Source organism: Fusarium falciforme, chromosome 11 (assembly GCF_026873545.1).
Source record: "Fusarium falciforme chromosome 11, complete sequence".
NCBI classification, from domain to species: Eukaryota; Fungi; Ascomycota; class Sordariomycetes; order Hypocreales; family Nectriaceae; genus Fusarium; species Fusarium falciforme.
Genome location: NC_070554.1, coordinates 1590395 through 1613677, shown reverse-complemented (window position 1 = coordinate 1613677; position 23283 = coordinate 1590395). Strand labels below are relative to the sequence as shown.

General features: G+C 52.1%; 8 protein-coding genes across 8 annotated transcripts; 6 read left to right on the top strand and 2 right to left on the bottom strand.

The window, feature by feature from the left end:
- Window positions 1-923: 923 nt before the first annotated feature.
- On the bottom strand, window positions 924-2729 carry NCS54_01345300 (RGI-lyase domain-containing protein; the record flags this gene model as incomplete). Its single annotated transcript, XM_053158644.1, has 1 exon — window positions 924-2729. The coding sequence occupies one exon, from the start codon at window positions 2727-2729 to the stop codon at window positions 924-926; it is 1806 nt and encodes a 601-aa protein (XP_053014619.1).
- Window positions 2730-7621: 4892 nt separating this feature from the next.
- NCS54_01345200 (AA-permease domain-containing protein) lies at window positions 7622-9362 on the top strand (the record flags this gene model as incomplete). Its single annotated transcript, XM_053158643.1, has 2 exons — window positions 7622-8121; window positions 8174-9362. The coding sequence occupies 2 exons, from the start codon at window positions 7622-7624 to the stop codon at window positions 9360-9362; spliced, it is 1689 nt and encodes a 562-aa protein (XP_053014618.1).
- A 1828-nt stretch (window positions 9363-11190) lies between these two features.
- On the top strand, window positions 11191-12504 carry NCS54_01345100 (Aspartate aminotransferase; the record flags this gene model as incomplete). Its single annotated transcript, XM_053158642.1, has 3 exons — window positions 11191-11481; window positions 11531-12338; window positions 12389-12504. The coding sequence occupies 3 exons, from the start codon at window positions 11191-11193 to the stop codon at window positions 12502-12504; spliced, it is 1215 nt and encodes a 404-aa protein (XP_053014617.1).
- An 884-nt stretch (window positions 12505-13388) lies between these two features.
- NCS54_01345000 (Proline dehydrogenase) lies at window positions 13389-15118 on the top strand (the record flags this gene model as incomplete). Its single annotated transcript, XM_053158641.1, has 3 exons — window positions 13389-13394; window positions 13587-14260; window positions 14317-15118. The coding sequence occupies 3 exons, from the start codon at window positions 13389-13391 to the stop codon at window positions 15116-15118; spliced, it is 1482 nt and encodes a 493-aa protein (XP_053014616.1).
- A 598-nt stretch (window positions 15119-15716) lies between these two features.
- Window positions 15717-16691, top strand: NCS54_01344900 (Hypothetical protein; the record flags this gene model as incomplete). Its single annotated transcript, XM_053158640.1, has 2 exons — window positions 15717-15759; window positions 15811-16691. The coding sequence occupies 2 exons, from the start codon at window positions 15717-15719 to the stop codon at window positions 16689-16691; spliced, it is 924 nt and encodes a 307-aa protein (XP_053014615.1).
- Window positions 16692-16792: 101 nt separating this feature from the next.
- NCS54_01344800 (Hypothetical protein) lies at window positions 16793-17683 on the bottom strand (the record flags this gene model as incomplete). The annotated part of the gene is made up of 2 exons (XM_053158639.1): window positions 16793-17495; window positions 17547-17683. 2 exons carry the CDS (start codon window positions 17681-17683, stop codon window positions 16793-16795), a joined length of 840 nt encoding a protein of 279 aa, XP_053014614.1.
- Window positions 17684-18201: 518 nt separating this feature from the next.
- Window positions 18202-20042, top strand: NCS54_01344700 (Multifunctional fusion protein; the record flags this gene model as incomplete). Its single annotated transcript, XM_053158638.1, has 3 exons — window positions 18202-18345; window positions 18394-19816; window positions 19870-20042. The coding sequence occupies 3 exons, from the start codon at window positions 18202-18204 to the stop codon at window positions 20040-20042; spliced, it is 1740 nt and encodes a 579-aa protein (XP_053014613.1).
- Window positions 20043-21155: 1113 nt separating this feature from the next.
- Window positions 21156-22521, top strand: NCS54_01344600 (DAO domain-containing protein; the record flags this gene model as incomplete). The annotated part of the gene is made up of 2 exons (XM_053158637.1): window positions 21156-21365; window positions 21418-22521. 2 exons carry the CDS (start codon window positions 21156-21158, stop codon window positions 22519-22521), a joined length of 1314 nt encoding a protein of 437 aa, XP_053014612.1.
- Between the last annotated feature and the right edge of the window lie 762 nt (window positions 22522-23283).

Sequence of the window (23283 nt, the reverse complement as noted above, 5' to 3'; positions counted from 1 at the left end):
TATGATTGAAGAACTCCCCCTTTCAGAGATATTATTAGGATCAACGCGGGGAAAGAAGTCACGTATGGTAGGATTCTAAGGAACACTAGATGCTAGTACTCTCTCTAAGAATACCTTGATGGTCAACAGATGATAATTCTAGCAAAACTGAACCAAAGAAGATGACTCCTTCTAACATGGACTTAGCAGATGTATCGAAAGTTGGGGTTCTCAATGTCGGTAAGATCGTCAAACGCATGGGCCAGCGTTTGGTCACGATCATACAAGGCGTCCTTCTTATCGTTCTGGCGCTTTATGTGCTAGCGCAGAGCAATGATGACAATGATGACAATGACGGGCAGGGCGTAGCATCCGAGATGAGTAAAGAAGGCGATGAAGTATCGAGGGGCATCGTACGACAAGCACACCGGAGGACCTGCGAGGGTGTAACACATTAAAATGCAAGTTAATACAGGATGGAAAAGATCGTACCAATGGCCGCGGCTGTTGCCCAAGACACAAAGTTGGCTGCCACCACGGTCGCCTTCTTCGTCTGCCCAGCGATGTTGCGACTGATCATGGACAAGCCCAGTCTGAGCGGACCAGAAAGAGAGAGTGATGTAGTAGCTGATGCTATGATTTTATTCACCCTCAGTCTCTAATGGGCGGCGAACCTGTTCTTTTGGAAAAGTGCTTCTGTAATGGGCATACAATAGTATATGTTAAAGTAACTAAGTATAAAAGAGTGTTGCTTTGGCATATGCCTTGTTTTCACCTGGTTACCGACGTGCGACTATCAAAAGGATTGTTCTTGCTAAGCCCCCAGTGTTTCTTCCCAGTCTGACAGTACAGTCGTTGTAATGGGAAGTCTCCCCTAGAGCAAGAAATGTGAAGTCATCCAGCATCCTCCTCCTGAAAGACGAAAGTAGGTGCTAAAATGGACCTTATGCCCGCTGAGTGTAACGAATGTTAGGCTGAGGTGGCTGCTCCATGCCCTGACCCAGAAAGTAATCGACATGGTGAGACTGGATATACCCTTTGACCGTCAGGTCGTTGCGGTAGTTCGGGTTGTGAGCAAGCGTGTACAGCCGAATATCAGATGGCTTGTCAGTGGTGAAGATGAGTAACTCATCCATGTCCGCGTTGGTCACGATGACCTCCTCTCGCCAGTCTCCTAAGATGTCACCGATCAGGGTCGGGTTCCTCCCATTGGTGACACCACCAAACTTGCTAATCTGCGTGATCCGAGGGACCTTGTTAGACGTAGAGGGTTCCTCCCAGTTCCACTTCTCGATCTTGCCATCGTTGAACAACTCTAGCAAGACATCACCATCCCACCAGATTCCCAGATGCGGCCATGGGCAAAGTTCGGTATCGGCTTCTACCACCTTGTTTTCCCTGGCGTTGTAGAGACCCCCTGTAGTCGACCACACCTCCATTCCGGGGTGAGTAGGGTCAATGTCACCCACCATGCCACGTCCCAGGTCGATCACTTCGTCGCCAATGTGTTTCCATATCATTTTACCATTGGTGGCGTCGTAGTAGTAGTCATATAAGAGACCCTCATTGTTCTGTTGTATGCCATAGCCCTGGAAACCACTCCGTTTAGGATCCATCTTGGCGATGTGAAAACGGTCACCATGAACAACGCCTTGGTCGTGAAGAGTATACCGGACAGTCCCATCACCGTTGAGGGCAAATCCGATCTCAAAGACCTCGTCCTTCCCGTCTCCATCGACATCCAGAATGCGACTGTTGTGTCCGTCCGGATATTCCGAATACTTGGTGCCACGGTCCCACTTCCACTGCTGCTTCAACGCCTTGCCGTCAAACGTCCAGGACAGCATGAGTAGGTTGAAATTCTTGTCCTGACGACGGTTCTTTAGGTAAGCGAAAAGGTGAGGTGTTTTACCATCGAAGAAACCAGCACCCAGTCGAGCACCCATGGGGCCATCGGATGCGTAATCGGTAGGTAACGGAGAAGAAGTACGAAGAGCTCCTGTTCGACCATCCAGTATAGCAATGAATTGCTGATTGTCGTCTTTGCCACTGGTAAACTTCTCGTCATCCCCAAAAGTGACTCCATTAGAGACCCGGATCGCAACTTCGGCGAAACCGTCACTGTCAAAGTCAAACACAGTGACGCCGTCCCAATGGCCAACATCGATGGTTGAGGGACCTGGCGAGATATTGTTCTGATTCTCACTGCCAGGACCTAGTTTTACATCCCAAAGGAATGTACCGTTGCTGGTATACGCCTCGATTGACTGTTGCGTGGAATGTCGGTCAATGACAAAATCCCACTCACCGTCGCCGTTGAGGTCGCCCACCCAGACATATTTAATAGTGCTTCCGGGTCGCAAGGGTATGCGTACAACTGGTTCCACTGCGTTATCAGGTGGCAAGGTGAATGAGCCAGATGCCTTCTGTTCTTTGCCATTCACGACAGCTCGAACAGTGTACGTGTTGGCCGACCCTGTATCCGCAGTCGAATCGACAAAGTTGGTCCCGCCGGTGAGTGCCTTTGAGTTCAGACGTTTCGGCCCATCGTTATTGGTTGCACGATAGACGTTGAAGCTAATGCCGTCTGGATCAAGGCCGAGAAGTCTCCAGGTGACCAGGATGTCGTCTTCGCTTGACCGAACGGCAACAACGCCACGTCCTAGATTTTCAATAGGTCGCGGGCTAGCAGCCAGGGCCAGGCCTAAGAGGGCATTGACACCCAAGAGAAGGCAGAGGAAAAGTTTCATATTGATAATGTAGGAAAGAGAAGCAGTGCTGTACGGGCCGCCTGAGGCTTGTCTCGAGTGTATACAGAAAGAGCATACTTAGCAACTGTTTATAATGTCAGGCCCTTTGATAGGAATGTATCTGTGACAAAGATCCGACCCTTTAATAAGGCGGAGCTTCAAGCTCCGCGAGGGGTAACTTTTTCCCAGCAATCAAGCCGGGGTCATCGGGCTTTCGGGCAAAGGTAAGGGGAGAGCGGGGGAACGATCGCGGACTATCTACAGGCCTCAGGGGCTAGTATTCTTAAATACATCAGCGTCGGAATTGGCGCGACGCACTTGAAAGAGCGCTGCGGACGAGTTTTGAAATATTTCGGGATCTTCGTTCTGCCTGAGCCATATGTCGAGCTACAAACCCTCGAGGTCGCTTGGGATCGAATCGAGACGATACCGTAGTTCTTCATGAGAATCGCCATTTTGAATGCCTTTGGAGAAAGGGTTGCTCACGAGAACGACCCGGAGAAACACACCTTGGATGCCGACACGGTAGATCCCCGATAAATTGAGCTCCAGGGCATGAGCAGGCCAACGCCATGGCTCTTTCATTTATGAGAGTTAGTAGGCTAGCTAGGTCAACTATTTTTAAACTACTAAAAAAAGTCTATATTGTAGTTAATCTCAACCACTTCTCTACAAGTCCCCCATCATTTTTATATGCCATAATTAATGTCAAGAAGAGTGCCGTTGCGGCAGTTGGTGGTTGAAAGCCCCCTTTTCGACATGCTGGACCATGCGGGCATTGAAGGTTGGGAGAGCATCAAAGAGAACGTTAGAAAATTGTTCAACAGCCCAATCACCCTTGAATTATTGGAATATCAACGCCGTTTTCCTTTGGAAGTTCTACACGAAGCCTGCCGGGCTTTCTTGAGTTATCTTGAGCCAACAGGTGTGGGGACTGATGGATCCCTGAGGATCCTCTGGCCTGCTCCAGAGGAACCTGCATATTGTTTTGCCATTAACCCCCACAAGTATCCCCATCTACAGTGGTGCGACATGGTTCGAGATAACGAATGGTGTGCGACGTTTGCTGCTATGACCGCCGTACGCATTGAAATAGAAGGTCATCGATGCCCCAGCCGAGATGCCACTGTCTCATGGCGGCTCGAGAGAAGCCTCCTGTCTACAGGGATGTTTAAGCCCGGCATGGCTGGCACTGTGCTAAAGGTCGGCGCTTCATATTGGGTTGGGGACACTGGCTCTGGGGTTTGGGTCACGGTCCAAGAACCGGAGCAGGGAACACAAGTGTTGAAGCTGAACAAGCGTATTCCCCCAAGTATACCGAAATTTGCCTCGTGGATGCTGGGATGGGAGGCTCTGAGAGAGTGCTACATGAGAGAGACGTTTTCTACAGATGTCGTTGTGTACTCCGGGAAAAGATCACACTGAATGCTCTCATCCGATCGAGGTCTGAATATTTGTACATGGATTCGAGCGTATGAATGAACAGTTTTGTTGTTTGATACTCGTGCGGCTTAGTCAAGGACGGAAATGATCACTGTTACTCATCGATGGCTATATCTGTGATTTATCTAGCCATCAAACCTCTCTGTAGTCCAATATTGAGGTGAGAGCATAAATCTACTGCCGTCAGATTGTGCAGCCATGTCCTACGTACCTAGTACTTCGGGCACTCTTCCGAAATACTACTCCCGTACGCCAGGCGCACGGCCTTTTTGAAATCTCGGGTCTCAGCCGACCTCTCATCGAAGGCTGTCGATCTACGGAGGTAGACCCGAGTTGTATCAAAGATGTGAGTATTTATGAACCTGGTAGTTTGCTGTGATATTGCTTATTCCGGGTAAGAGGATATGGTTAGTATTAGTGCATGGCTTCTACTCGAAGCGTGGCAGCAATCAACAATTGTGTTCTCATGGACAATGGATGGAGGCAAAGGGATACATCATTCCGGAAGACCTCCGAAACTGAGATGGCGTCCTACCGAAGACAAAGCCTCTGTCAGTGGCAATGGACTGGTCCCAGAAAGACTTGGTGGCGGCCCGACCTAGATAGAAGACACGTTATAAAGACAATCAAGCCATTAACCTACTATGTCTAAATATTTCATACGAACTCATTTCCAGGTTCAAGACTCTCAGGGCCATTTTGCAGTAAAGGGGGACTCAACAGGGTGGACGCACTCCATAGCTCGGCTTGGGTCCAACGAAACCGCTTAGCAGAGAAGTTCTTGTTCGGACTTGTTCGGTATGAGCCCGATGTTGGAATGCTTCTAAGTGTTCTCCGTATTTTGTTTGTGTCTGGTCAATTACATCTAGGTCTAATTCTCCTGCGCTCATTTTTTGTCAAGTCTCACTTGCGTCTTGAAGGCACCCACGTATCGTTGTGATATTGACATCTGTAGCCCTCACCACTTGAAAGACGTATCAATAAACCTTACCCTAGGCATATAATGCGTAGACAGTGGTTCTCGTGCTACCCTTCCATACCAAATGCCATCTTACGCAGGGAACAACGCATCGATAGGAACCCGTAGCCGCCTCATTGGACATTTGGGATCCTTGTGACGATTGACGTCAAGCACTCCTCCAGACACCCCTTTCCTCTGCTGCATATACACAATCGGCTCAGGGCATCTTAACTTTTAACCTACTACTTGGAGCCTGGAAGTCACAGACTCACAGATCTCAGGCTCACGGGTGGGAAGGGGATCCAGAATCAACCGTCGAGCCATCATGCGACGCTTCAACGCAGACGCTGACTTTGGAACTTTGCCACTCAAGGTGTATGGCGGCGTCACCGTGATGGAGCTTCCTAATTTGACTCTGTGTGCCATAAGCTCAGTGGTTTACTGAGTGATAGGGCTCTTGGCGGACATATTTTCTATTCCACTGCTTGCGCTGGCTATCAATATATGTGTCATGATGCTTATCTGAGAGGAACACACCCTGCTGGGGGATTCCAATAGGAGACTCACCCGTCCTCACCCCGTTCCGAGGCTCCGAACCCAGACCAGGGCCGCACATACGCCCGGATTTCGCCCGTCTCCCCCGCAAGGGTTGGGCGTGGAAGGCCTCCAGTAGTCCGCAAGCAAATTGGCACAGGGGTTGGGCAGCAGCTGCTCTCTCCACCCAGTTCTTCGGCACTGCATGCTCTCTCCACGCCTGCAGCGCTGCATCTTGGTTTGTTGGAGAAGATGCTTGAGTCGACGCAGACAGTGCGGAGACGCATTCGGTGGCCTGTCTCCAAGGAGCCAATCGACAATCGAGGGAGAGGTATTCTGTCCAACATTGTGATGATGGTGGCTAACTCAGGATGGAGGCCAGTGCACCTTCAGACCATCTCATTCCAGTCTTAGGGCCAACAACCACTGCCCGGGTCTCATGGTCAGGTCGACACCTACTTTGGAGTGACTGTGTCCTGCCTTCACCATCCACGTAGTAGGAGCATGAAGATGATGGGGCTTCTTGGGGTCCATCTTGGTGTCGTCTGTCATGCCTCGCTAGCTTGGAGAAACCCCAATGAACGAGTCTGTGTCTTGACCTTTATTGTTCAGCTCAAAGATGTGCTAGACCTGCGTCGCCCCAGCATTGTTGAAATGGTCTGTAGGCAACTCGGACCTCGTACAGGTTTCAGGGGTAGACGCTTCCTTATGGATCCCTTCCGGCACTACCTCTCGAGAACGCGTGAGTTGCCCAGTGCACAGCCAGAGGAAGGCTGACATATTTCCCCCTTGTAGTCCGTCAGTCGCGTCAGCTACTTATGCATCCGCAACATAACTGAATGGCGACGTTAGAACAACTCAGCAGCAACCAAATTGCACTATCAAAGCTTCCGTATCGGCAATGTCACCCAAGAGTACGGCGATGCTAAATCCGCGAGTTACCATGCTTGATTGGTTGTCTCTTCGGGCTTCCATGACCGGACTCCCCGGCCCCATGTGTTCCCTCGAAATGTGGCGCCAACAGCGCTCAAGTCCGGAGATATGCAAGACTAGCCGAGTGAGGACACCCACAGCCATTCATCTCCCCTGCTTCCATCACCCTTCTCCCGGAGAGTCGCACCATAGTTGGACACCATCAGCAGGAAGGAGTGCCGTGCACCAAGCTACGGGAGCCCTCCCGTTATCTCCATCGGCTGCCCTCCCGATGGCGCCATTTCTCCACTCGTCCAACCCTGGGGACACCGAGCTCCTCAATTTGGGGTCCGTGATGAAGCAACAACAGACTAGAGAGATAGACTGGAGACTTGAGATTCGTTAGGAATACGTATCTGGAGCGTTAGAAACGGAGTCCGGGCCTTCTTTATCAGATAGCAGATTACTTTTCAGATAACAGAGACCCATCAAGATCTATGGAGCCTCTATCATGGTGAACCTAGGCCAGGGTTGAAGATTGTCAGTTGACAGGGTAACTTCCAGGCTTTCAGCAATGCCTCCGTGCCAAGATGAACCGCTGCTATGAGGGGAAAGGCAACCACACACACACGCTACCTCTCTGGCCTAACCCCTCGTAAGCCCTTCAGCCGTTCTCAAAGCCAAGTGACAACCTGATATGGCCATTATTGCCATCCAAAGACCACGTCATGAAAGATATGCTTCTCCACCGGCCCACCATCCGATAAGATGGCTTGGGGTAGCTTAATCTCACCGACGGTGTGGACTGGTCTGGCCACAGTTAGCGACTTTGCGGGGGTGGAGTTTACCCCAGGTTGGGCCACAACCCATGATCCATGCCTCTTGGCCTCTACTGATACCGAGGGTAATCAGCAAGAGTCTCTATCTGGCAATATGTCCATGACTCGCCCGGGGAGCTTTTAAAGGCCAGGGATTCCCCTCTGGCTGTGAGTCTTCTTTGTCTCATCCTTCACATCTCATCCTCCCTTCCATACTCCTCATCATGTCGTTCAACAAAGAGGAAAAGTCTGACATGTCGGACTTGAAGCTCGAGGGAGTCAACGACAAAGCCGAAAGCGTCCGCGCTGGCGATCTGGGTCCCAATGTGGATCAGCTCCAGCGAAGCTTGGGCAACCGCCAGGTCCAACTGATCGCCATTGGAGGCTCCATTGGAACCGCCAGTTTCGTCAGTATCGGTACTGGTCTCATCAAGGGTGGCCCAGGAAGTTTGCTGATCGCCTATACCCTCTACTCCTGCATGCTCGGTCTAGTCAACAACTGCATCGCTGAGATGGCCACCTTCATGCCCATCACCAGTGCCTTTATTAGAATGGCTGGTCACTGGGTTGATGAGGCTTTTGGCTTCATGGCCGGATGGAACTTCTTCATCTACGAGGCTATCCTGATTCCCTTCGAGATTTCAGCTCTCAACCTGGTGTTGACCTATTGGCGCGACGACATTCCCGTCGCGGCAGTAGTTGCAGCTTGCATTGTCCTTTACTTGTGAGTCTCCTATGACCTTAACAACTTCCCGGATTACACTAACAGATCGAAGCGTACTCAACGCTTTCACCGTTAAGTGGTACGGAGAAGCCGAGTTCTGGCTGGCCTCCGGCAAGGTCATCCTCCTCCTCATCGTCTTCTCCTTCACCTTCGTCACCATGCTCGGTGGAAATCCTAAGGGCGATCGCTACGGCTTCCGATACTGGAAGAACCCCGGTCCTTTCGCCGAATACATTACAACTGGCGACCTGGGCCGATTTGAGGGCTTCCTCGGCTCCTTGTGGAGTGCTGCGTTTACCATTGTCGGTCCCGAATACGTCTCGATGGTGTCCGGTGAGACCAAGCTTCCTCGCCGCTACCTCAAGAACGCCTTCAAGACGACATACGCTCGCTTCGGTTTCTTCTTCATTGGTGGTGCCCTGACCGTTGGAGTCGCCATCGCCTACAATGACAAGACCCTCGTCTCCATCCTCACCGGCGAAGAGGGCGGTGCTGGTACTGCGGCCGCTTCGCCCTATGTTATTGCCATGAACAACCTCGGAGTCGGCGTGCTGCCTCACATCACCAATGCGCTGCTCATCACGAGTATCTTTTCGGCCGGTAACGCCTACACATATTGCGGAACCCGAAGTCTATACGGTCTCGCGCTTGAAGGCCAGGCCCCTAAGTTCCTCCGCAAGGTCACGAAGCAGGGAGTTCCTATCTACTGCCTCGCCACTATCATGGTCTTCCCGTGTCTTGCCTTCCTCAACGTTTCGAGCTCCTCGGCTGTGGTCCTGACTTGGCTTACCAACCTGATCACGGCGGCGCAGATCATTGACTACATTGTCATCTGTATCACATATGTCTTCTTCTATAAGGCCTGCATGGCCCAAGGTCTCGACCGCAATACTCTGCCATACACTGGATGGTTTCAGCCCTACAGCGCCTGGATCAGCGGAGTTTTCCTTACCGGCGTGGTGTGTGTTTATGGCTACACAGTCTTCCTGCCCGGAAAGTGGGATGTCGGAACCTTCTTTACCTTTTATACCATGGTGCTTGCTGCTCCTGTTCTCTTCTTTGGCTGGAAGTTTGTCAAGAAGACCAAGTTTATCAAGGCAGAGGAGGCGGATCTAGTTTGGGAGAAGCCCATGATTGACGCGTATGAAGAGAACTATGATGAGGAGGACCTTGGATTTTTCCGGGAGGTCATGAAGATGGTTGGTCTGGGCAAGAAGAAGACTGCTAGCTATGCCGCCTGAGGCTCGAGAGGGTGCTGAGCCAGTTTGAGTTGCAGACAGTACATAGGTTAGATGAAGAGCCAATTTTCATGTTTTTGATTAATATTTGACGTCCCTAGACCCTCTGAAGGTAACTTTGAAGCTTTCGTGGTGTGTTTCGGGGTTTCTCTCGTTGCATCCATCCCCAATACGTCTACAATGGTGGTTGTTGCCGCCACCAGCGTCTCCAAAAGACACAGAGATTCATCGTCCGACGAGGGAGCTTGAACAGGACCATCGTTGCGTTTGGAATCAGTGCAAGGAATAACCGATGTTTTCCTAAGAGTGTCCAGCTTTGCCAATCCTGCGCGGCCCCGTAAACTGCCTCTGCCGCCGACCTCGGCCTGCTTACTTTGTTCGCCATCGCCGATGCCCCTTACCATTGCTTCTCCCGAGAGATCACAATACGGCTCAATCTTAACCCACAACTCGGGTTCCAGTCGGACCTTGAGCCATCGTGCATGTTCTGGATACTCCCTTAAGAATTCGATACTCTTATCAAGAACAGGCATACCCTGGCGGAGGTATGACCCGATGATTTGGCGATGGGCCAGGGGCTCATATTTCCCATCTGGTCCTTTTGGTGCTGGATGGAACTTTCTTCCCTCCCATGTAAATGGCCACTTCTTGAGTTCCTTTTTCATCTTGGATGGGAGGTCCTCGTGAATACGGATGCTGGAGGTCATATCAGTATGGACCAAGCCTAAGCCAATGATGAGATACTAGACAATTAGCTGGATCTAACTTACAGAGACTCTCCTGTCCACTTATACCAGAATACTGGCATCTCTTCTTCTTCAGCAGTATGATCGTGACCGTGGTGATCAATCAGGAAAAAGCATTTCCTGTTCTTGAGGGCGAAGTCGTCACCATATGGATACCAACGTTCTTGGGTACAATCAAAGTCTCGTTGCCAATGATGCTGGCAGACGACGTTTTTAACGAAGTCAAGTTTTTCTCCTCGATCATCGCCAGGAACAAGGTGAGTAGCTGATTGCAGCAAGATCCGCACCTTGCCTGCGGAGTTTGCCTCGGGCTGCGGCGCTGCTGAGCTCTCCATGATCAAGATATGGGGATCGTATTGTTGGCAACGGATAGACGTCGCCCCTTTGCGATGAGCCAGAGATTGACAAGCGGATTAGATCTGGAGACACATTGTGTCACGCGTGGAAGAGCAGATATTTATTGTAGTCATTTAGGAGAGGAATAACCTTTTATGATTGTCTTTTGTTGAGTCTTCCCTACAGCCAGCCCAGAAGCTTATTCATTAGGCAGATGCGTGAGCATCGAGTCATGATGCTGAAAGTGGGAAACTGTTTTCATTGTTGCCTTGGAAGTAACACCGAGGCTGCTACACAAAACCGACCAACTTCTAGCCCAAGCCTCAATGGTCTCACATGGCGACGAAGAATAAGCGCCGTAAAGCGTCTGACGAGCGAAGATAACAGCGGACCATTGTCAAGGTGGCGAAGATGTTTGTCGGCAACTACATGTTATAACATTCTGCATATAAAAGCCCGGCATCGGTCCCACCAAATGAACAAGGAAAGAAGCCCACGGATGACAGCCGGTGGGAATGGGTCTAGATGCCGCAAAGCGGAGTCCCCGGTGCATCGCGGTCACACAATATCGGATAGCCGCCCGAGCAGTCGGAGGTCGGGCGGCGCCCCCGAGGTCCCCGCTCCATGCCGGGCAGGTACACCGAAGAGAAGACGGACGAGGGGGAATTTCACATTAAAGCAGACGAGAGCAGGGGAGGAGAAACCGTTTCGAGCCGTCAGCTACCTTTTCGCCGATTTCCGTTTTCATCATGTCTCCCCAGAATTCTTTCTTTGAGGCCGCGGAATACATCCCGCCCGATCCCATCTTTGAGGTTACCAAGCGCTTCAACGCTGACAAGAGCCCCAACAAGGTGAACCTCGGTCAGGGAACATATCGTGATGAGAATGCCAAGCCGTGGATTCTACCCTCTGTGCGCGCGGCTGAGAAGTTGATCGGTGAGGCTGGTCACGAGTATCTCCCCATCGAAGGCCTCCAGAGCTTCCGCGATGAAGCCACCAAGGTCTTGTTCCACGACACGGCTGCTTTGAAGGAGAACAGGGTATGTAGACTCTTCAGTCAACGCTTTTGAAGTATACTGAAGTATACAGATCGCCACTTGTCAAGCAGTCTCGGGCAGTGGTTCCCTGCTTCTCATCGGCCTCGTCCTCGCCAAGGCCAAGACGGGTATTGAAAATGTCCTCATTACCGACCCTACCTGGTCAAACCATGACCTTCAGTTCAGATCCATCGGCTTCAACATCACCAAGATGCCTTACTACAAGGACCGCAAGTTCGATTTTGAGGGTGTCATGAAGTGCCTCAGGGCTGCTGACCACCGCTCAGCCGTCGTCCTGCATGCCTGCGCTCATAACCCTACCGGCTGTGACCCAACGCGAGAGCAGTGGAAAGAGATTGCCCAAGTCATTAAGGAGAACGGCATCTTTCCCATCATCGATTCCGCTTACTTGGGCTTCAACTCTGGTTCCTACGATGAGGATGCTTGGGCTGTTCGCCATCTTGTCGAGGACTTGAATCTCGAAGTGGCCGTGGGAATGTCGTTCGCCAAGAACATGGGCCTGTACGGTGAGCGTGTTGGGCTTACTGCCATCGTCACTCGGTCAGAAGAGACCAAGAAGACTGTCTACTCGCTGCTTCAAAATGCTCAGCGTCAGACAATCTCCAACCCTCCCGTGTACGGTGCTCGCATCGCGGCGACTGTGCTCAGCAACCCAGACTGCTTCAAGCAGTGGCAGCAAGACCTCATCACAATGTCTTCAAGAATCAAGTCCATGCGACAGAGACTCTATGACGAACTCGTTCGTCTGCAAACACCTGGAGATTGGTCACACATCATCAACCAAACAGGCATGTTTGGTTATACCGGCATTAGCTCGACGCAGATCAAGCACTTAGAAGGTATGAAACCCGGTACCTACCAGATAATAATTACTGACTCACCTTTCCAGAGCACTACCACATCTACATGGCAGTTACTTCAAGAATATCACTGGCAGGCCTCAACGAGCACAATGTGGAATACACGGCGAAGTCGTTGGACGAGGTGGTTCGGACAGTCGAGTAGCAAGGCAACAAAATGCCGAGTAAATAGAGACAAAATCAAAGAAAAATTTCAATCATCTCGATCCTACGCGAAATTTGGTCATCGTAATGCGATGTTGTGTTTAAAACTGTGTTCTTTGATACCGCGCATGACACTCTGCCTTGATCTCTGAGCATGAAAATGGAATCACCAATACACAATGTCGCACAGAAACCTGCCCAGAATTCCGGTGTGTCCACTCCTCTTTGGTAACGTAGAAGAGGTACACAGATTACATTCAGAAAACAAGTAAACCATCGAGATCTTCAGTGATTGCCAGTATCTAGGCCCTTCAACCAGTAATCCTCCTCCACAGGAAGATCACTTCCCAGCTCGCCTGTCTCATCTTAATGGCCGGGACCTTCGGCACTTGACCAACAGGGGTCCATAAAGATACCCCCATAAGGTTCACCCAAGATCTAGATTCCCGAGACACGAAAAGAATTCTCCTGCAGGGCTCGCCCCCAAGGTCATGCGGACAACTCGGCCCCTGGCGCGTGACGATCCACGATATGGATTTGCCGCTGCCAACCGTGAGCTATCTCTGTCTTGGGAAAAGATAACCTCGCTTCTGCCTTCCATCCCACGTCGATTGGGCTTCGGAGACAAATCACATCCACGCCTGCGGCTTCTAGAGGCACATGGCATATCCGACTTTCCGGATCTAGTCTAGGACTTACATACCGCGATAAGAGGAAACACTAGAACAACAACCCAACGGTGCCCTTCCCGGTTCGATAGATTGTGGGTGGCAACGAGACGCTTTCAGGTTGACCCACGTGGGGTTGGGTTGGCCGCCCATCGGCACCCGGTCCGCCTTGGGGAAGCCATCGCAGGATCGAGACCTTCAGCCCTCGACTATTCCGATGACGGTCAGATGGCGTCTGATGATACGGCCTCGACCAAGGGGCATGTGACAACCTACACACTTACCCCGCTCCCCAGACTCCCCGCGCCATCATCAATGGCATCGGTTAGGGTGCCGATGGATATGGAAGACGACGATGAGATTAAGTTCAAAAGATGATGCTGTTCACCCATTGTGCTGTTCTCTGTAACTCTAGGATAATCTCTGCCCTCAATCAAAACACTGCATTCTCTGCACAATGGCATCTTCTCTCTCTGGGAGCATCACAATCTCTGGTTCTCGGGCAACCCGGGGCTTAGTTCTACCGCTGAGGGCGTCCAAGTCCAGGACGCGGAGAGAGAGCCTTGTCCAGCTTCGCCGTCATTCTTCAACTTCTACTGCCATTGAGGCTACCCGAACAGCTGCACCTACTCGAAGCACAGAGTCTCCCCTTTCAGAGCTTCCTTCTACCGTCTTGTGGCGATCACTCCTCATCAACGCCGTATCCTCAAGACCATGGCTTCTTCTGCCATCCCTCACCCTCCTCCTCAAGCTCTCTCGCCCAGGAAACCCTTTCCTGTTCAATGTCGACCGCAACCCCTTCCTCCGCTCCATTCTCAAGCAGACATTTTACAAGCAGTTCTGCGCCGGCGAGACAGGAGTCGAGACACAGGATACGATGAAGCAGCTGCAGGATATGGGATTCCGCGGCACAATTCTCACATACGCCAAGGAGACCGTTTTTGATCACCACACAAACGAGCAGCTCGGTCTTGGTGTTGATGCGTCGTGCAAGGGTGAGGCCCAGTGGAATGAGAGCATTGAGGCGTGGCGCGCCGGAACAGTGAAGACTGTTGAGCTGCTTCGGGAGGGCGATCAATTAGCCGTTAAGTGAGTCTTACCCTGAAAATCTTGGTGTTTTTGCAACAATTGGCTAACAATTGCAGGCTTACTGGTGCTGGTCCCTCTGTCTGCGAAGCCTTTGCTAATGGCACCCCCCTCCCTCAACAATTCCTAGACGCCCTCGATGAAATCTCCCAAAAGTGCAAGGACCGTGGTGCCTACATTCTGGTCGATGCCGAATCTCAGCACTACCAATGGGGCATCTTTAACGTGGGCATGGATCTCCAGCGCAAGTTCAACCGCGACGGACAAGCTGTTCTCTACAACACATACCAGGCCTACCTCAAGAGCACCTCTGAGACTCTCTCCAAGCATCTCGCCTGTGCTCTTGAGGAGGGCTTCACTCTCGGTGTCAAGGTCGTACGCGGCGCTTACATGGCGTCTGACCCCCGGCATCTGATCCACGACACCAAGCAGGACACAGACAACGCCTACAACAAGATCGCACAGGGGGTACTCAGACAAGAGTTTGGTGGATTCGGCGGCAGCAACGCCAAGCCCTTCCCCTCGGCCATGCTCCTCCTTGCCAGTCACAACAAGGAGAGCCTGGTGGCAGCACACGAACTGCACCAGCAGCGAACCAAGGCGCAGCTCCCGACGGTGCCCGTCAAGTTCGCGCAGCTGCACGGCATGTCAGACGAGGTTAGCTTCAGCCTGCTCAAGCTCAAAGACGACGCAGGGGTGGCCCCCGAGGTGTACAAGTGCTCCACCTGGGGTACCTTGGCCGAGTGCATGGCGTATCTGACGCGGCGAGGTATGGAGAACCGGGATGCGGCCTCGCGGACCCACGATGAGTACAGTGCCTTGAAGACGGAGGCTTGGAGGAGATTGGCTTTCTGGAGATGAGCGTTGTTGAAGTGGTGAATGAAAAGCAATTGCATAGTAGCATTACTGTTTGTTGTTGTATCTAGCACAGAATTTGAATTTGAACATGAACATGAACTTTACATGAATCAATTACATGTCGCGAGCAACCGCTCCTCCGCGTATTTCTCCCCTCTCATGATCTTTCTTGATACATCATTTGATACATCACTTGATCCACTAGTTCGCCTCATCTTAGTACGTCAACTCTTCCCCTCTCACTTACACGTCGTCGTCAACGTCGAAACAAAGTCGCAATCACGATGCATAAACCTGCCCTCCTCTCCGTCCAGTGGCGTCTGCATCCCACCGGCAGGGTTCCCGATGTCCCCACTTGTTGCGGAGGCGACATGACCTCCACGTTATCAGCCCCGTCATCGGTAGTCCTCCCGTGCCCCTCACACACAATCTCAACGCTGCAAGCTCACCTGCAAGACTTGTCGGCATCTTTCTATCTACGGTTTGGTCTGTATTCGCCTCGCTAGACTACTTCTGTTCTTCATCCTTCGCCTTTCCTTATCTCGACTCGGAACGCTGCAGATTCGTCACTTGAGTTGTATTCCCACCAACAAAGCCCAACATGTCTAGCCTAAGCAATGCCACCCTCTGTATCCTTGGGACGGGTAAGGGTCCTTGTAAGCGACGACTTGTTTTTCGTGACTAACAGAGTTCAGGTAACATCACAACACCCATCGTGAAGAACCTCGTTCCTGCCACACGGGATGGAAAAAGCAGCCTGCCTTTTACCAAGTTCATCGCCTGTGTGCGATCCGAGGCTTCTGAGAAGAAGATCTCTGAGCAGTTTGCCGAGTACAGCGATATCCTCACTGTGTCTCGTGGTGACAACGTCAAAGCTGTGCAACAGTCTGACGTGATCATTCTTGGCGTGGACCCTGCGGATATTGAGACTGTTCTCACGCAATCCGGTATCAAAGATGCCTTGTCCAACAAGCTGTTGATCAGCGTTGCTGCTGGCTGGACAAAGGAGAGGCTCGAGTCTACCATCTACGGAAGTGCAAGCACCTCAGAGAACCAACCTGGGCGGGCTTGGGTTGTACGCACGCTGCCAAACATTGCATCCATGGTGTCTCAAGGTCTCATTGCCATTGAAAATGCTCCCACCGAGCCCGTCTTGCCAGATGAGCACCTCGAGTTGACAAAGTCCATCTTCCAGAGCATTGGTCAAACAGTCGAAATTCATCCTCGTCTAATGAATGCTACCACCGCTGTGGGAGGTTCTACACCAGCTTTCTGGGCCATCATCTGTGATGCCTTTATCGACGCTGCTGTCGCCGTTGGAGTTCCTCGCGCAGATGCTCAGACCATGATCTATCAGTCCATGAAGGGCTCAGCCGAGATGCTTCAAAGCGGTATTCATCCGGGAGTTCTGAAGGATCAGGGAACTTCTCCCGAGGGATGTACAATTGGTGGGATCATGGTCTTGGAGGAGGCTGGAGTTCGAGGTCATCTTGGGCGTGCTCTTCGTGAAGCTGTTACTGTTGCTCGCCTCATGGAGACTGTCACTCACGTCAATGACACAAGGCCTACTTCATAGTCAAAGTATGTATATAAGGTCCAACAAGATACTCTGATGACAAATAAAACGACATGAAAACACGGATCCGCCGACACCATTTTTCTTCATAAGTGTATGTTCTATAACTTGGCAAAAAGCTTGTGAAACCACGAACGACTCTCCATATTTGCAATGCATCCAAATCCAAACGCCGGAATGATTCGAAGAGATCGCACAATCGTCGCTGAGAGAAGATCCCTTCGGATCTGAGCCGCTCTCTCCACGAAGGGCACACCACCAGGTCGAGCGTAAAGGTCCAATCCAAGAAGATGCACAGGTGTAGCAGCAAACTGTGAAAAAATTGGCACAGTGAGTTGTGAGATGATGGCCTTCGAGTGCGGGTTCGACGACATGCTATCTGGGATGAGAGCCGATAGCCAAGGTGCCATGGTGAAAGAGCCAAAGATGGTGATGGCATCTCGAAAGAGGAACGCTCCAGTCGCAGCTTTGGGGACACCACGCTTGACAACGGGTGCAGCCTTCTTCGGCGGCGTGCTCGAAGCACTAAACATCTGTGCATAGCTGACATCCTTCCAAACTCCAAGCGGGACGTTGACGATCATGGTAGACACAAAGGTAATCGTTCCGACAGCGGCTTTGTGGAATTCATGGGCCAGAGTGTCTGAGCCGTTGGAGACGGCATACGTCGCCGCGTAGAGAGTCCAGACTAAGCCGAATGGGCGGCCAAAGACAAAACGGCCAGGGCTTTTTAGAGCTGTCACACCGTGTAGCTTCATGCCATAGCCAAAGGGTCTGTTGAATGCCACCTTTTCAACCATTGCCCTAAAAATAATGAGAATCAATCTTGTATCATACAATTATCACTTTACTCACCGGTCAATGATGGTAATTGCTGGCGTAACTAATGTGGCCGAGATTGCAGCGGCCGCCACATCCCCAGCCAGCGGCCTCCAGAGATAACTGCGATTGTACCCATTGCCCGGGACGTCTTGATGCTGTATGGTAGCCATGGGGAACTTTCAGGAAGGATGAGTGAGAGCACCGGGGCATCGATGTCTCCAGACCCAAGAGTATACCCAGTATCTCCAGCGTCACCGGAACGGTCTCCTTCGGCTCTCCCGTTACGGGGCCTATTACCATCCCGAAGACCGGACCTCCACCGGGGTGGGCGCTCCATCCCGAGTCAGATACCGGGCCAACTCCCGGCAGATAAGTTAGATCTCATGCGGCTCTTGGGATGGGGCGTTCCCACCCCAGGGCCCCCCGTGGGGTCGAGATTGTGATCTTGTGATAACTCCACACACCGGATCCTTGCCCGGTGGCTGTGAGGGGTCGCTCTTGAGTCGCCTCCAGATATCCACTAGCCTTCGGCAGGGCCCCCGACATGGCAAACTTCGAGGCGAGCATCAAGATGGATGAATGAGCATAAGAGAGATGGTTTCAGCCTCTCAGTGGTGGTGTTTCTTCAGGCTTCAGCACGAGCATCTTCCTCAACCTCACTCCTCACATCTCACACTCTACCATCACAATGGCCTCTGTTAGAGCTCTCGCTTCCAAGGGCCGCCTGCCCATGGCCCGTGGTCTTCGCACCACTCCTCCCAGCATCTCTATCCAGACTCGGGCAAAGGCAACCGTGCCTTTCAGACTCCCTGCTGCCCGCAACGAGCCCAACGTAAGATGGCCCCTCCAAAACACAAAGACACACACTGACCTTGCATAGCCCACTTACACAAGAGGCTCTCCCGAGCGCGCCAAGGTTGAGGAGGCCCTCAAGAGACTCCGATCCCAGCTCCCCCTCAAGAGCGAGATCATCTTCAACGGCGCCTCGCAAAAGATCGCCAAGAACGAGGACCAGGTCCTGCCTGCTGAGCACGCCGTGACCTTTACCAACTACCCACTCGCCACCAAGGAGCAGGTCTCCACCGCTATCGAGTCCGCCCTCAAGGCTAAGCAGTCGTGGCAGGACACCCCCTTCGTGGACCGTGTCGCCATCTTCCAGCGTGCTGCTGAGCTCGTTACCACCAAGTACCGATATGATCTCATTGCCGCTACTATGCTCGGTCAGGGCAAGAACGTCTGGCAGGGCGAGATCGATGCCGCCGCTGAGCTGGCTGACTTCTTCCGTCTGAACTGCAACTACGCCGCTGAGATTCTTGAGAAGCAGCCTGACCGCGGTAGCGATGGCATGTGGAGCCGTGTCGACTACCGTCCTCTCGAGGGTTTCGTCTACGCCGTCTCTCCTTTCAACTTCACCGCTCTGGGTGGCAGCTTGATCTCCGGACCTGCTCTGCTCGGTAACGTCGTCCTCTGGAAGCCTTCTCAGTACAACATCTACCCCAGCACCATCATCTACAACATCCTCGTCGAGGCCGGTCTTCCCCCGGATGTCATCCAGTTCGTGCCCGGTGATGCCGCCGAGATCACCGACATCGTCCTCCAGCACCGCGAGTTTGCCGGTCTCAACTTCATCGGCTCCTCGGACGTGTTCCGATCCATCTACGGCAAGATCGGCCAGGGTATTGCTGAGAAGCGATACCGTGATTTCCCCCGAATTGTCGGCGAAACCTCCGGCAAGAACTTCCACCTCATCCACCCTACCGCCGACATCCCCAACGCCATTAACCATACTATCCGAGGTGCTTTTGAGTACCAGGGCCAGAAGTGCTCGGCCACCTCCCGAGCCTACGTTCCCGAGTCCCGGGCCAAGGAGTTCATCGAGGGGCTCCAGGCCGGTATCAAGGAGATCACTATTGGCAACCCTGACAAGGACTTTGAGGCTTTCATGGGCCCTGTTATCCACCGCCGATCTTTCGACAAGATCAAGTCCATCATTGATGAGAGCAACAAGGATCCTTCCGTCAAGGTGATCGCTGGTGGCAAGTACGACGGCTCCGTCGGTTTCTTCGTCGAGCCCACCGTCTACCAGGTCGATGACCCCAACCACAAGCTCTTCAACGAGGAGATCTTTGGCCCCGTCTTGGCTGTCCACGTGTACCCTGATGCTGAGTGGAAGCCCCTCCTCCAGAAGATTGACAAGAACGGCGGCGGTCTTGCCCTGACCGGTGCCGTCTTTGCCAACAACCGCTCCGCCCTCCGTGAGGCTGAGGACACCCTCCGCTACTCTGCAGGTAACTTCTACCTCAGTAAGTCGCATCCTTCCCCTATTCTCACCTTCACAACGCTAACAAATCTTCAGACTGCAAGACCACTGCCGCCCTCATCGGCCAGCAGTCCTTCGGTGGTGCCCGAAGCTCAGGTACCTGCGATCGCGCTGGCAGCTCAGACTTCCTCCGACGCTTCACTGCTCCTCGACTCATCAAGGAGGAGTTCTTTGAGCAGAAGGAGTTCCTGTACCCCAGCAACAAGTAGATATAGAATATTGCATGTAGAAGTGTACGAAAAGCGCAGATTTATTGTTAATAAAAAAGTCAAGCAAGCAACCTTCTTGTGTCTTATTCTGCACCGTGACTCAATCATCTCACCATGGCTCCATAGACTGAATCATCCCTCTTTACTACCTTTGTACTGCCCATGATAGGTGCTAAGAGTCTGTGACTACCGTTGAACCTTGCCTTGACGTTGTAAATGTGGAGTGACAAGGACATGGATTCTATGGCACGTCCCCCCAAGCTCCTGTCTTGCTGCATCCTGTGGGGAGGCCGCTTGCACTAGCCGAATGTCATCCCAACTTCTGGAAGCAATTCTTGATCCGATGATAACCTTGGTGCTGCATAGTCCACAATTATTCCCATTTAGGTTTGTAGCATGCATGGTTCCAAGCTGACTTGGCTATCTTCAATGTCACAAGACGTTCAAGGTTGCCTCGGATGCGACTCGTCAAGTTCACCTGACCTGAGGATAAGGTGGTCCATGCCGGCGACGTTCTCCTTATACAGCCTTGACCTCTCAAAATAGCACCTTGAATGCCATAGCCGAAAAGTGGTACGACCGATCTCGGCACTTGGTGCGTCCTGGAGGCTCAAATCCTCAGTCCAGCGGCTAAGCTAACCCAGAAGGAAGCGAACTTCCCACCCCCGCATTATCGCTGCAAGATCGACGCATCAGCACGACGCACAACAATGGAGACGAGACGGTAATAGTGGCGAATGATAGTCATGAGGCGCTTATCATGTGAGTAACGCCAATCAGCCAGCAGACAAAGCCAATCGCAGCAAGTGTCGGGACGTCTCCCGGGAGCTTGCTCAGTATCATCGGAACGCCAGCCGTCGAGTCGCAATCAGCCTTGTCTTCTCCACCATCGCCAAACTCGAGACCCTTCTACTCTTGCCTCGTCTGGGGAAATCGAATGATGGCAGGGAGTTCACCAGGTCATGTCAACACTGACCGGCCGTTTGCGGCCGAGGGATGAAGACGACGATGATGCAGAGGGCAGGATAAAAAGAAGAGAGGTTACGACGATGAAGGCATCAATTCAGTTCAATCCAGTTCTATTCAGACAGAACAACCCTTCAATTCTCCATCATGAGTGTCCCCAAGTCCGAGCCGATTCTCATTGTCGGAGCCGGAGCCTTCGGCCTCTCAACCGTGCTCCATCTTCTCCAAGCCGGCTTCAAAGACATCACAGTTCTCGACAGAGACGATGAAGTCCCCTCTCGCTTCTCAGCTGCTAACGATATCAACAAGATTGTTCGCGCAGAGTATGAAGATGACTTTTACACTGACCTGACTCTGGTAAGCTTCACCAATGTTTCTACAGGCTTCAATGACTGAATAATGCATCTAGAAAGCCATCGATGCCTGGCAAACGCCCCTGTTCGCCCCGCATTTCCACCAGACCGGCTTTCTCCACTGTGTGTCCGGCTCGGCCCCGAAGGAAGCTTACGACACACTGAAACGGTTCCAAGATGCGGCCGAGAGACACCCTCGCATCAAGCCTTCGGTGGCCCACATCAACGAGAAGAAGGACATCGATGCTGCCTGCTGGCAGTACAAACCGAACCCTTTCCCCGGATGGCACGGGTACCTGAACAAGCTCGACGGATACGCCCACTCGGGCAATGCCCTGCGGTCCATCTATCTTGTTACAAAGGCTCAGGGGGTCAAGTATATCCTGGGCAGTGCCGGAGCTGTCTCTGAGATTGTCTACGATGACTCTTCCTCCGAGGTCCGGAAAGCAAAGGGCGTCAAGACCGTCAACGGCCTCTTCTATCCCGCCCGCCTCGTCATCGTCGCTACCGGCGCCGCTGGTGGAAAGTTGATCCCCGAGATCGGCAAGCAACTCGTGGCCAAGTCCTGGTCTGTTGCTCACGTTCACCTAACTGAAGACGAGACGTCTGCTCTCCGTGGCATCCCTGTGACCTATGCTCGCGACTTGGGCTTCTTCTTTGAGCCTGATCCGAAGACTAACCTCCTTAAGATGTGTCCTATGGGTGGCGGTATCATCAACACTGATCCCAAGAGCGGCATCTCTTACGCCCCCGGTAGCATCAGCGAGAGCGCCTTCTTGCCCGAGGACGACGAGAAACAGCTTCGACAGCTTCTACGACACGCCCTTCCCCAGTTCGCCGACCGACCTTTTGTGCGAAAGTCACTCTGCTGGTTCGCCGACACGGCCGACTCGGACTTTATCATCGACTACGTTCCCAAGACTGGCTCTTCGGTCGTGTTCCTAAGCGGCGACTCGGGCCACGGTTTCAAGATGTTTCCCATTTTTGGCGAATGGGTCAAGGACCTGCTTCTGGCGTCTGATGGAAAGCAGCCCGTGGCTCGGTGGCGATGGAAGACGCCTTCCAAGGATGACAAGAGCGACTGGGGTGGTGCTGTCAGTTGGAGACTTGGAAACTCAAAGGAGTTGGTCGAGCTGAAGCCCAGTCAGTCCAAGTTGTGAAAAGGATGTGTCGAGTTTATTTTCAGGAAACATAATTAGAGACTAATACTTGAACCTGTTGCATCGTTTTTACCGTCTGCCATCTGTTCTGACAGCACCCGATTCTCTCGACGCACATTTATGATACTCCTACCTCCTTCAAGTTACCTTGGCATGGAAGGCTAGTGATGCGGCAATCCAGGTCGACAAAAAGAGAGTAAGCCTCGTTACTGAGAGTAACAGAATGTTTCTCGCATAGTTAACAGCGAAATGAATACGAGTGGCTTGAACTACTTGATGATTATCTATGAATGACACACCAGTTACGTTAGTGTTTCCTCGTCACCTCCGCCGATCTCACCAAGACTCAAAACGGGAAGATCGTGGGTCTTGTCCTATCGAGCTAGAACACCAGTTCCACTTGGTATTGAACAGACAAGATAGCATCGTCCTACTGATAATATCATCTTCGATAAACTGAAATGTTTCTAATTGATTCATGTCCTATTGTTATGCTATCCAAAGTGAAAGGGCCGATGTAATCGCGTCGGGGTCTTCCTACCCTAGAGAGCCAAAGATGGGGTACACGGCAGCTCTCTTGGCACTCGACGGCTTGGTGTGTGTAACAGAAACATCCTGTGTAAGACGTGTCCAATGGCTTGGTGTCATACCCACTTTTGCTTCGCTTGACCCTCATTTTTCCTTCCTTCTTCAACTAGCAGCTGTTGGTCATGCTGACGCGTGATGCTGTCACGACCCCCACGCGTCCGCAACGCGTCAAGA